The sequence below is a fragment of the Triturus cristatus genome, chromosome 11 (assembly GCF_964204655.1).
Source record: "Triturus cristatus chromosome 11, aTriCri1.1, whole genome shotgun sequence".
Lineage (NCBI taxonomy): Eukaryota > Metazoa > Chordata > Amphibia > Caudata > Salamandridae > Triturus > Triturus cristatus.
This window is the reverse complement of record NC_140594.1, coordinates 126,360,623-126,374,568: the sequence shown is the minus strand read 5'-3', so window position 1 is coordinate 126,374,568 and position 13,946 is coordinate 126,360,623. Positions and strand designations below refer to the sequence as shown.

At 43.9% G+C, this 13,946-nt stretch overlaps 1 protein-coding gene across 1 annotated transcript in view; it reads right to left on the bottom strand.

Moving 5' to 3' along the window:
- SPPL3 (signal peptide peptidase like 3) overlaps positions 1 to 13,946 on the bottom strand; it is a 327,309-nt gene that overhangs the window by 150,329 nt on the left and 163,034 nt on the right. Inside the window, exon 2 of the mRNA XM_085636155.1 lies at positions 9,704 to 9,781. Within this exon, the coding sequence (XP_085492281.1) occupies positions 9,704 to 9,781 (78 nt within the window). The remainder of the gene's footprint in view (positions 1 to 9,703; positions 9,782 to 13,946) is intronic.

Below are 13,946 nucleotides of genomic sequence, written 5' to 3'. Positions count from 1 at the left end.
AACAGGTGAAGGCAAGCAGGAGCATCACACTTCAACTGATAAAATTAAATTGGGGTAAATCTGTAGAAAAATGTGAAAATGAAAACTTTGCAAGAGATTCCAACCATTGGAGGCATGGGAAAAATTGACGCAACAAAGAACGCTCATCTTTGGCATGACATAGCGCTCATCTGAGAGCATTTGGCATTTTACAGATCGTCGCACTTGGGGATACTTTTTAGATGGGGAATCTGAAAGAAGAATCATCAATTTCTAAATGGTTCAGTTGTTTTGGAGTTGCAAGTTAATTTCTAGCGCACAACGGAACCATGTTCTGTACTATGTTATGTAACATTTTTGTTACCATTTTCAAAAATTGACTTCATACTTAACAAGCAGTGATGTGCCTAGATCATCCACACGGTGCAGAACCTTGCAATTCAGCAGAACTGCGATATATTTGGCCAGACAAGGTGGATGCATTGGCCACCTATCTCCCAACAGAAGTTTATAGTTGCTAAAAACGTGAAAATGCCTCATCCTTTTAAATTCCCCCAAGGCCTATTCTTGAGGTGGAGCGCTAAGGTATCAAAGTATACGACATCCTCGCAACACAGACCCAGCTGTGATTGAATCCAAGAGACCTGGGCATTATGGTACAGATCCAGAGTGCGCTGAGAGGCCACACTACTGCCAATAGAGATTTACAGAAATCTCTGTGAAAATAACTTAACAGGGGAAGTTACCAAAATTGATGGCTTATACGCATCTGAATGCATTGTAATTAATATGGGGACTAGCATCGCCCGGTAGGAGGCATAACATTTGGACAGCAAGCCATCCGGGCCCAGTGTCCTACCTGTGGCCAATTGTTTAAAAGCATTGGATACTTCTGCTGGAGAGATCAGTGATCCTCCAACACTTCATTTTACGAATGAGTGCAATTTCAGTAAATCGTGTAGGTCGCCACCACTGACTCATCGACTACGAAACTGACCCCATACACCTCTCAGTAATTAGGTTTAAATAATGAGTTGATACACAAGCCGCCAACCCCCCCAGGAGCGAACCAACTCATCTATAGAACTGCGTACAGCACACAATGGCTTATTACTCCTAGTTCTTCTATGCAAACAGGCAAGACCAGATTTAGCTCCCTCTCCGTGACAGCAGGAGAGACGTGATTTATGGTCAGCGATTCATCAGGGTTAAAAAAAAGTTAAAGCTTGTGCCCTTGTTCATAGTTTCTCCGTCAATACTGACGACTATCTGGGAGGATGTGCCATGGCCTAACTGAAAAACATTGTTCTTCCACACTAACCTCTACTAGTAAACACTAGACAGGACTACTGTCAAAACGAGGCATGTTCTGCATCGGATATGGTGGTGCAAGTGAACTTTTCAAATCCCACACAACACAGACAATATATGCAGCCAAATGTGACAAAGAGGCAACTCTAGCCATCTTTATTTTAAAGTAAGATAACAAATAAGGCACAAATTTGTATTGTATTTAAAGAGTGCTTACTAAACCATACGGGGCGTCCGAGCGCTTTTCAGCGAGTAGCGCGCTACTCTGAAACCCAAAAAGGATTAGTGATGGATTAGTATAGTGAAATTTGAGTCAAAGTGAGTGGTGGACATGTGACTGTTAGTTGGACTGTAAAGGATAATAAGGGGAATGGGGTGTAGAGAAGAGGGAAGAGTCTAGAAAGTGTTTATTGGGAGATCATAGTAATAAGATGAGGTATGGGATGAGTATAAGGAGAGATGGAGGGATGCATCTCTAGAAATGGATTAGGGAGATTATAGTACTAAATTGAGTTTTGGGATGAGACTAAGGAAGGAAGGTGAGGGAAGAATTTAGAAGCATTGTTTGGGAGATAATAGTATTAAATGGAGGTCTGGGGTGATCCAAGGAGGGATGGAGGAGGGAAGGAAGGATTATTTTGGAGATCATAGTAGAAGAATGAGGTTTGTGATGAGTCAGAGTGTAGGGAGAAGATATATTGAGACAAGTAGAGGGAAAAAAGGAGGGAGAGTATGGTGGTTATGTAGGAAGAAACCAACTCTTGAGTAGTCTTCTGAAAATAGGCTAATTATCTGTGGATCTTATGTTTGGGGTAATTACACAGTATGGCTGCCTAAAATGAGACATTTGCTTTAAGAAGTGGACTATAGAGTGAACATAAGTAGCATCCATTTGGTCTTTAGGCTGACATTTATTTAAATCAAAGCAACTTGAAAGTTTCCACTTAACAAGAAATTGTTTTGCCCGTAAGTCTGTTTTTCTGAGCAAAGAGCTTTGTTCGTTTTGCATTTCGCTGACATGATGGAAAACGGACTGTTCATCAATTTGCTCATCTGTTTGTAGCATGTAACTGATAACCACAGAATTAGGAGAAGGTTTTATCACTGATGCTAAACGCTTCTCTAGTAAGGTGCAACCTTTCTTCCAGCCACGGGCTAGCACTGGGAATTTCCACTGTTAATCAATTTTGTATGAAGTCACGTAGCCCTGCTTTGAGTTTTGCATAAATATGCCAGGCTGAGTGTTGATCTTTGCCCAGTCTACACAGGTCATCTTAAGTGCTGTGTTGTACATTACACCCGCTAAGCGCAATAAATAGCTTTTGTTAAAGGTTGCCTCCGACTCCTTGCACTTTAATTGTTGGTGGACAGAGTGGGACTATCCATAGCTTAGGGGTACGCTTTCCACAGAACAGAGAAATGTGCCACCTATGTTTTTCTCTTGTATAGTGGGATTTTGAGGCAAGGTCCAATCTGGAGCAAAGTTTCCTTTGCTGAACATATTTGGTGATTTTATTCCTGATGAATCGGAGTAAGTTATAGGATTTATTTGCTCACTACAGGGGCTGACTGTTGTGTCACCAAAACCTGACCTTACCAGTGTGCTTATAGTTTGACCTGAATGGTCATCTAGGCATTCCTGCAGTGAGACGATCAAGTAAATAATACTGCAATAGTGCACAAGACCATCAAGCTGAACAGATTCTTGAATATCTTAAATTTTAACTATCTAGTCTGAAATGATCCTGATGAAGAACTGGACTAGATCCCAGCATTGGGTAAGTCATTGTGCTTTCTGGTCTATAAACTGGTTTAAAAATCTTTTCTGAGAAAACCCAGACTGGTATTTTACAAGTTCACTATGAATTCTGGAGTGGGAAAGGAATGTTTTTTTTTTTAAAGGTCTGCACCACTTTAAGCTGACCGCATCGGCTCACTCTACTAATGAAATACTTTCTAGTGTAAAACCGCTTCTTCTGCAGGAGGCCTGTCTACAACAGAGTATTAATTCACAGTAACTTCGATAATTTAGTAGTCTTTCAGAAAACAAAGACAATATAATTTTGCCTCCTAACTACCCCAAAATTATCGATCCAATTTCAATAATACCCTTTCACCCCTTCCCAGTGCCTAGTTTGAGCACTTGGGCCTGCTGTCCTGGATGATATTTAGGCAAACCTTTTTGTTTGTTCCTCAGGTTCAGCAAATGGCCCTTGCACACCATATATCTTGAAGCTAGGTCAGGACACACACAGCCCTTTTCTCTGCGAGCTTTTCAATCTCTTGCATCTGGTACAGTTCTCATTAACTTGAATGAGCTAGTATTATTTATTCCTTTGCTCAAAAAAAAATCTGCAGATCCTTTGGTCTCATCCAACTGTAGACCGATTTTGTTGCTGCCAGCTATCCAAGATCTTCGAAAAAACTTTGGTCTCTAAGCTCGGACTACCTGGAAGCCAAACACTTGGTGGACCATTCCCACTCTTGATTTAGAACCTCCTACTGCACTGAAACAGACTTAGTGGCTGTCACCGAACATCTACCTTTCATTCTGGACAAAGGTGGCTAAAATCCATTGATTTCATTAGACCTATATGCAGCATTCCATAAAGTCTAACACCTTATTCTTCTAGGCCAACCCTCGACCTGGAGTTCTGTAACAATACTTTAAATGCTTTCAATCTTTTCTAACCAGCCAAAAGCAGGACATTTCCTCACACCCTTTCACATCTCTGACCTTTCATCTCCACTATGGGGTCCCTCAGCAATCCTTCCCGAGACCTTCATTGTTCCACACCTACAGGACCCCTCTGGTTCATCTGGAACAAAACGCCATTACAGTCTGTCCAGACAATACTAAACTAATAGTCTTGATCACGGCAACAAAATGCTTACCAGTAGTTTTACACCTTAAAGAAGTTTTGGGATTTACATGCTGTGCATTAATCTGCCATCTAGTGGTTGGGTCCAGAACTCTCTTGTAGTAGTAGCTTTTTCTTTTTGTTGTTCTTCGGCATAGACTGTCCTCCCCATATGGAGATTGGGACAGCCTTCTCCTGATGTCAGACTCCCATCCCATAAGCCCCTGAGCTTGGTCGCCATCTTCAGATTCTTTTTCCTGCCAGCTGTCTGCCCATTCATGTTACATAGGTTTCCTTCTGATTTGTACCTCATTTAGGTTTCATTTTTGCCTTTGTTTACTTTGTCTCACCAAATTCCCTGGGGAGGAGGGTGGGTAGCATGTGAATCCAGAAAATTCTTCAAGCTGCAAAACTACTCCTACCAGTAAGTAAGCATTTAGTATTGCAGTGTGAATCTTTTCTAGATTCATATGCTGTGCATCCATTTTGCAACAGTTTCTTCACTGTGGTGGGTGGGTTGGGGAGGAGGTTTAGCTTGAAAACAATGCCTCAGTACTCTTTGCTTCACTTGAGCTTTCTTTTTAGGGCTCGCGCCCTAGCGTTGCAGTGCGCAGCACTACTCACGCAGGCGAGATCCCTTTTGTACGGGGTTTTAAAATTAAGCCTGGAATCGCACACGCTTGTGCGGGTGCTTTTCCTTTTGGCTTCCGCGATTGGCCTTTTCGTGCGTGTTCTTCCCAAACACGACACGCAATAGGCCAAAGGCGGACGCATTGGTCCGCCCATGGCCCATTGGTGTCTATTACACGCACCAAAGGCCATGTGGTTTCAATTATCGTGCCCAGACACGGGCGCGATAATTGAAACCACATGTTTGCTGTGGCGCACACGCACCACTCGCAGCCGTCTTTTATTTTTTTTTACAATAGCGATCGCAAAATAGCTTTCACTGCCGCTTGTTACTTGCTACTTGCTACCTCTTGCCACCAAGGCACTTCCGAGGACATCCCACTTCAGGTTTGGAACCAATTCAGCACTTTTAAGATTTCTATTACAATATTTTGCCGTTTAGTTTTGGTACTTGCAGGATCGTTCTCGTTAGATTGTGTTTTATTCATAGTCTAATCTTTTCGTGTTCCTTTTCAGTCTGTCTTCTTTCGTTGTCTTTGGGCTGTAAGAACACATAACCCACTTTTTGGTGTGACGTCTCTGGCTGAGAAGCACTGCATCACCATAGCAAACCAGGTGTCACGCGTTGCTCGGGCATAAGTGCACACTTAAAACAGAGGTATCCTCATTCGACCATCATTGTCCTGCACATTCATTTACTGGAGTAACAGTCTGAACGCGTTGTCGTGGAAAACATATTTCCCGTGCCTTCTGGACTGTGGCGAATTGGCTCATAGAATCACGTTTAATAATAGTTGTGTCCGTTACAAGGTCAGAAGGGGCATTCATTCAAAAACAGGGACAGATTGCAGAACAGAAACAATATCCAGCGTCCCCTTTGCAGAAACGTATCAGCAGATGTAGACAAGATTGTAATGGCTCAATAAAGAGAAATGCATGACAAGCTCATTAGGGGGGAGGATAATAGCCCCGCAGGATGCTCTGAGGGGACAATATATCAATGTCTAGTTTGTTACAGCTCCACCAAGGGCTGGAGTTTGCCCCCTCACAATCTTTCACGCCGTTTCTATTGACCTGCTTTCCAGTAATGCTTCCCTACCACGGGCCTCCTGGCCTCCTTTCAGCTGCCTCACAATTTCTGATATAACTCTCTGAACGTGGGTGAATCCGTCCCGCTCGGTGACAGTAATAAGCAAGCATTTGCAATGCAATAGGTCTCGCATTATTAAAGTTTGAGCTATTGGCATTGCTAAATAATGCAACACCAATAGCTCAAACTTTAATAATGCGAGACCTATTGCATTGCAAATGCTCGTTTTACCTGGATGTCGATGCAGTAGTGTTTTGTGAAAGTGTGTAGTGAAGATCATGTGGCTGCCAGACATATGTCGCTCAAAAGAACATTTGCCAGGAAGGCTAATGCAGCTATCTTCTTCTTTGTTGAGTGTGTTCTTGGTTTAGTTACTAGCTATATGCCACCCTTTTTGTGATATTTAAATCGTTTGGGCTATCCATCATGCGACGGTGTTCTTGGAGACACGTTTCTCTTTGTTACCGTCTGCGAATGATGCAAAGAACGGTTTCCCTTATCCAATTGGATTTGCTCTCTCCAGGTAGTAGATTATCGCCCTACGGGCATCCAGTGTATGCAGTGCTCTTTTGACCAGAGTCTTTGGTTCTTGAAAGAAACTCAATATTTTGTCTGTTTGACTTGTATGAGAATGGGATAATGTCTTTTGCAGGAAGATTGGGTTGGTCCTCATGACTATCCGGTCCTTGTAATTCCACACCATGGATACTCTAGCAATCACATTTGCATAAAAGCTTAACTGGCATTTAGGCAAATCAAAACAGAAAAAAAAATCTTAAGAATTCCGAAGCTTTGTCAAAAGGAGAGGTGGGGATGGTATGTAGGTGTTACAATGTAGGAAAGAACAATTTTATAAAGGAACAGGCAAAGAAAGAGAATCAGGGGGATATTGGTAATCCATTTGGGAGCACATGAATAGGAAACCAGCAATAAACAGTTAATAACAATCAGTGTCTGGGGGATATACAGGTATGTCTGACCATGATTCATTAAGTTCAGGTTAGAAATCAAAGTGGGACGCAAACATTTCTGCCTGTATTTGGGTCAATACTGTGCTATGATCGCATCTTTTTGACAAGTGTTCAGTGGATTCCAACTACAACTGTTGAACTTCCAGTTTTCCTTGGGTTTCCACAATGGCTTAGGCCACTTTGGCTGCAAAAAGGGCACAGTTTTGTCTGCATTCTCACTTATAAGAGTGCTTTTAAGCTTTCATCTGACCACTTATAATTGTGCTTCTTTTCTCCTCTCCGTAACCGCCTCCTGGCCTGAAGACTGTAGTTGCACACACAACCAATGGTTGACATTGCTATCAGGTTTGTTAATCCTAGCCTGAAGCACTATCGGGCTAGAAAGGAGAAGGGAGGCCTGAAGGACAAAGGCGTGTCTCCCTTTGCCCCAAAGACCTTATTTGGTTTGGAAGGTCTATATCACTAATAGTCTAGTGTATGCAGCTCACCCTCACTGTTGAGAACCTATGTTTTAAGACCACAGATGGCTACAAAAGCTAGTCTCTGACCTCTAGGCCCGCCCATGGTCTAGCCTGCCACCCGCCTTTATTGCCAAGTTGTGGTGTCAGTGCCTACAAGAAATCGGGACATCAACTAGAAAATAGTCCACCAGGGGATTGGCATGAGCAGCTCCCTTCTTTTTGCACAGCTCAACAGCTGGTCATGCCAGGCACACTGTCACGGCAGTCTCTCTGCCAGCAGCTTGTTCACTTGACTTAATACAGAAGCTAAAACAGTGATTTTTGACACACTGGGTACTCCGTAAGTAGACATGGGAGGAGATTTGAGCAAAAATACACATTTCAGAATTTAAGGTAGGAAAGTGGAATAAAAAGAAATTAAAACACCCCTCCACCCCCCACCATCCTGGCGAAGCATTCTTCTAAATGACTAAACGTTTCCAGCTCAAACAAAAGGAAGAAAATCTACACTCACAATAGGAAGTCAATCTACTAATTAGTTATGCAGAGTGAGGAATCCAAATTATGCACAGTAAGGTTTGGTCTGAAGCGAAGTTTGTTTTTGTTTGAAGCCTTATGTTTTTCTTTATTGCATTCTCTAGCTTAGTAAGGCTTGACAGTTTTGTAAGAGTACATAGAAGGGGCTAAGAAGATGGTGATCAAAGATGGAGCAGAAACCATTGCTTTTTGCCAATTTTAACCAGAAGAAACCACTGCTGTTTGCCATTTTTTCCAAGTATCTGTGGCACAGGAGAATATATTTCTGCCAAAGGTTAACTTCCTGGCTTTGACTAGGATAGAGTTGAGCAAACAAGTGTGCAAGTAAACGGATGTCTGTACATTCACGCAGGGATAATAGTTGCCCAAGCTGTTTTTGTCATTCAAGCCTTCACTGATCTGTAATCACTTCAAAAACATTTGAAAGACTCAAACAAAAAACAATTTGACTCGTACTTGAAGGAACATATCCACTATATTCTAAATTGTGCCCAACTGGCCAAGGGCAGGCATGACTGATGCACTGTGAGCAGAAACGCTTTTTACAAAAAAATATTTTTGCCTTTTGTTTTGCCCACTTTGTCTACAGTGTCCAAAGAAAATTTAGGTAAATTAGTCAGGCTACCTTTTAGTGGGGCCGCAGTAAAACAGGTGACTGAGCAGGAAGACTGCCAGAACCACTTGCATACTAAACACAAGATTTCATCTGGAGTTGAAGGTGGAAAAGACCTCATGCACGGTCAAGGTTTAAGATTGATAACTCCACACTAGTCTAAAAGGAGCATAAGAAAGCATTGAAAACACATTAAGATGGCTGGGCTTAGATGGAGGAAGTAAATCAAAGTCCTGCATAGTCGTTGGCGATAAACTTTTCTATAACCATACAAGTTAAAACAATATCAATACCCACCAACATTTGTTTTTGTTTTTTCCACAAGACTAGTCCCCACTCCCCCAATAAATCTGGTAGGGCAGGTTTATTGTGCCGATCAATAACCAACGGAGCAGGAATCAACAAGCATGACTATTGTAGCGACTGGATCTTTGTTTTAATGTACTTTACTAAATGCTATTACTGTTAAAGATCTAAGCATGGTTCCAACTTCAAACACACATTAACTGGATGTTCTCCACAGCAACAAAAAACTACCTAGAGATCCAATACAAATAGACCATAATTCAGCAAGGTATTTACTTAAAGGTACATTGGGCATCAGTAATTTTGTGTAGTTAGCATTGGTGGTAACTCCAGAAACAGAACGATTAACGGGGAACTCATAAGAAGGACTACTGAAGTGCAACGCACCACCCTGGCCCAACTCCGACTCAAGTTCCTACACCTGAACGCCCTTTTAAAACCCTGACAATTTCTGCCATTATGGCAATGGGCACGTTTGCTCCTATACTTCTCAGAGGCCCACACAGGATGAGAAAATCCACTGAAAGCAGATACTGGAGAAAGTAAAGTGCCCAAATACATGTAAACAGAAGCTTGGCATCAATGAGTGCCCATAGAAGGGGGAAGAAAGGCACAGGTTACTTGTAGAAAATGTGAAAGCAGTCAGTGTCCACTACTCAGCAAACCGACCATTAGTTATAAGGCCCAGATACTGCAAATCTATGTCCTTCTATTATCCCAGAAATTCTTAGCGAACAGGTCAGATTTCTATTTTTAGTGTTTTTACATGCCCAAAATTCAACTGTAAATTTAACTGGGCTTATACAGGAAACCAACAGACAATGTCACAGTATTCCCTTTTATAAAATACAGGTAGGAACACATTTTCATTCTCAAACAGTACAAACTTAACAGGATATAGAAAACCCTTACTTTTTTCTTCAAAGAAATTGACAAACTTTTACCTGAAGCTGCCATATACTATTAAAAGTATGGAAATCAAGAAGGTCGAGACTTGACTGGAATCCACCAGAGAGTAGGCCCTATGAAATGAAAAGATGATGTTTGTTAATACAAAAACACAAATAATTAGGAAAGAGAAATTGTATACATTCAATAGTGACGGGTCGCTCAGATATCACAACAAAATTCACTAAAACGTTAAAGAGCCTTTTATGAAGCTGCACAACGTAAGATCTGAAAACAGCTATAGAATACCACCTAGTTAACACTTTGCTACCAAACTACAGAAAATAATTTATGTTTAGACTTTTGTAGACTTCAGGACCTTACCTCATTCTTTGTTGTATGCCGTTACCCACCCTTTTATACCTATCCCAATATAACAAAAAAACACTGCACCTGATCTGTGGGAAAGTCAACACTAAACGCTCTTTTGTATGGTACAAAGGCCAGAGCTACAACAAGGTCAATCTACACACCAGTTTAGGGCAGCTCCAACTGAAGTGGGCAGAGAACCACACTGCCCTAGAAGCATCAAAAAGTCGAACTGTGATTGGCAGCAGGCAATCCAAGTCCAAGACCAGCCGTGCATGTATGTATGTATATATGTTAAAGGCCGTTTTGCTGTTGCCATGTACATCTAACCATTCATGCGAGTCAGATGCTGCTGGTCCTGAATTTGGATGAACAGATCTGCTGTCAACATGGATTTTAAAATATCATCTTTTCTAACATAACATTAAAGATTGCTGCACAAAGATGGGGAAATCGCCATTCTACTTATCAATCCTACAAAGGATGGGTTGATAGGTTTTATTGTAAATGTAATTCTTGAATCTGTAACAGGCAACTTATCGAATCGGGGTCATGATCACTTAAGAGGTTAGCAAAATGGTCAACCGAGAGTACAATTGTAAGTAATGAATAAAAACTGCAGGTTTTTATACAGCTGGTGGATAGGACTCCGCTGAAAACCCCCACGTAATGACATTTCTGCACAATACAAATGAAGAGTTTGTAAGTGCCACTTGCTTTATGAAATATTTACCTGCTTATGAAGCATGGCAGTATGTCATATTTGTGATAGCTAAAGGCATTGGTGTTTTCCCAGACAGAGTCCAATAACTGCGGACCTGGTATTATTTGGCTCTACCTTCAGAATGCCGCAATCCTGGCAACTTCCCTGAAGTTGTCTATGCTTCAGTCTTGCTATTTCTCAGTTGTTTGAACTCAGAATAAAGGGTCAGTCTAAACAAATGAACAAAAAACAAATTCCCAAAAAAACACACAGTTCCGGGCAGCAGCGAACTTCCATCAGATTTCAGCCTCATCAGAAACACCGAAAGGCAAACAAATATATTACTGTGCCTTTGGCACCAAGAGTACGTGTATACTGTTACTAGGAAAAGGTAGCACGTGCTGAAGTGAAGCTTAAATGGACTTGAGGCTTTAAAAGTTGTTCCACGGTGATGTATACGAGGCGGGAGAAGTGGGTAAGATGAAGTGGTAAATGTTAGCTTCATCCTTTATCCCTCTTCTTGGACTGGTCTCCATTTAAAGCATGTGCGGTCATACTGTCCAGTGAGCTTCTGTTCATTCTTTTTTCTCCTGCATTCTCTCAGTTTTTGAGCTCCTGTCAGCCCTAGCAATTTTTTGTGCTCCTGCCAGCCCTTGGCATTACAGCCCAGTTTCCTCCAATTTTCCAGCCACCCTCCTCCCAAGCACCCATCCCAGGACGTACTTGACGGAGGACAGTGCGGCCCCATTGAGCAGGCCCTCACCAGCTCCCCCCTCTTGCTTAAATCAGTGCCTCCTCCTCTGCACTGTTGCAAAAGCTGTTCCTGCCCTGTATGGGTCACTTCTACGCACCCCACCCAGTGAGAGGTTCTTGCTCATTCTCTTTTACCCCAGCACTTCTTACAATTTTTGGGCTCCTGCCAGCCCTTGGCATTACAGTCCCGTTTTCCGGCCACCAGCCTCCTCAGCGTCCCTTCCCCCTCCCAGGACCTACGTAATGGAGGCCGTAACACGGCCACGCCAAAGGCTAGCCAATATTCGCCGGTACGTGCCTGGCTGAACCCAGCGCCAGGAACCCTGACCCTCTGGAAACCCACAGGTAGTCCGCCAATCTCTGGGCCTTGGACCACCAGACGTTGCAACAACTGCTGTCTCGCATCTCCTTGCTCAACAGACGGTTCACCATCACCACAGTCTCTTCACCTGCAACCTAGAACCACCCGCCAACACAGAAACTAGAGCCACACCCACCCCGCCGCCGACACCACCGCCCCCGAACCTCAAGGCCTCCTGATAGACGCTAGATCGCACAGTAAACACACCACCGAAGTCTGAGACACCATCTCCACCCTCGATCCATGTTAAGCATCACAGAGACCTGGCTCAACACGTTCTCTGCCCAAGACATAGTCACCGATGCGACCATTGGCTACAAGAGGACACTGGGACTGCTCCAACAAATGCGGAGGTGGCATCGCCATCATCCGCATAGAATCAATGAGCTGCATGACCACCAAAGACGACACCACACCGATCAAGGAACACCTGAATTTCCAACTCCACACCAATGACAAAACAACCATCAGAGGCACCCTCGCCTACTGGACCCCAGGACCACGCACCAAGCTTTGCAACACCATTGCAGACTTCATCGCACCACTCACCATCAATTCAGGCTCTACATCTTCCTCAGAGACCTCATTTCCACCTGGACAATGCCACAGACTTAAAAACTCTGCCAACCTCTTGGAAAGAATGACAACATCGGCCTCGCCCAGTTGGGTTACAGACCCCACACACAGAGCAGGACCATACCTTAAAGTCCAGCAACAAATACAGACATACCACAGAACTCACCTGGAGCGACCACTTCATTGGACACTTCATCACATGAGCACACCACACCCAACTCTTCGAGCACCTCCATCCACAGCTGGGGAAAAGTGACAGACCCAATGGACGGACGCCCTCAACACCACCGAGACCAATGCCGCAGCCTACCTGAAAGAGGTGGTCGGGAACTTCAACACCTGGATCACCAACGCCGCCAACTGAGCCGCTCCCATAAAACCAGCCAAACCACACAGATCCACCAAGCAAGCCAGCTGGTACATGCCGGAACTCAGTACAATGAAACACAACTAAACAACTGGAGAGAAAATGCTGCACTAGCAAAGACGATACAGACCGAGCCACCTTCAAGATAGCACTCAACAAATACTACCAGTGAGTCAGACGCAAAAAAGGGCGCACAGGCAGCACGCATCAAGGCTAGCACCAGCCAAACCACGGAACTCTGCCCCATCATCAGAGTGTTTACCTATCCAACAGCCACCGAGAGCATGATCCCTCCCTCACAGTAACTCTACAATGTACTAGCAAATCATTTTCACAAGATATCCACCATCTACGGGAACTTCGGCCCCAAACTCCCCAGCCTCCTCACTCCAACGGAAGCCTCCCTAGCCCAACATCTGACCGTATAAGAACTCCTCACCACACCAGACATCACAAACTCTTATCTACTCTGCAGCATCAAACCCCCACCACCTCTTCAACCTAGGAAGCAACAAGATCAGCCAACAACTCACCACCATCCTGAACGCATCCATCACCACAGCCACCTTTCCCGATGCATGGAAACACGCGGAGGTCATACCTCTCCTCATGAAACCGTCCACAGATTCCAGCGAACTCCAGAACTATCGCCCTATCTTGGTGCTCCAGTTTCCCACCAAAGTCCTGGAGAAAGTCAATCACCCGGCAGCTTACCGAACACCTGGAGAGAAACAACGTTCTAGACGCCTCCCAATCTGGCTTCAGATTAAACCACAGCACCGAGACCACCCTGATCACCACCATGGACTACATCCACACCCTACTTGACAGGGGAAAATCAGCCACCCTGATCCTTCGCCCTCTCTGCAGCCTTCAACACTGTTTGCCACCACACTCTAATTAAGAGACTGCACCAGATCAGAATCAACGGAGATACTCGGATTGCATCATTCCTCATGGCACACACGCAGAGTATCCACCTATCCCCCCCCCTTCACCTCAGAACCCACGAGCACCATCTGCGGAACCCCTCAAGGCTCATCCCTCAGCCCCACCATCTTCAACACCAACATGATGTCCTTAGCTGATGTAGTCAGGACCCACGATATCAGCATCATATCCTATGCCAAAACCCAGGTCATCCTCTCGCTCTCAACAGTCCCCGCCACC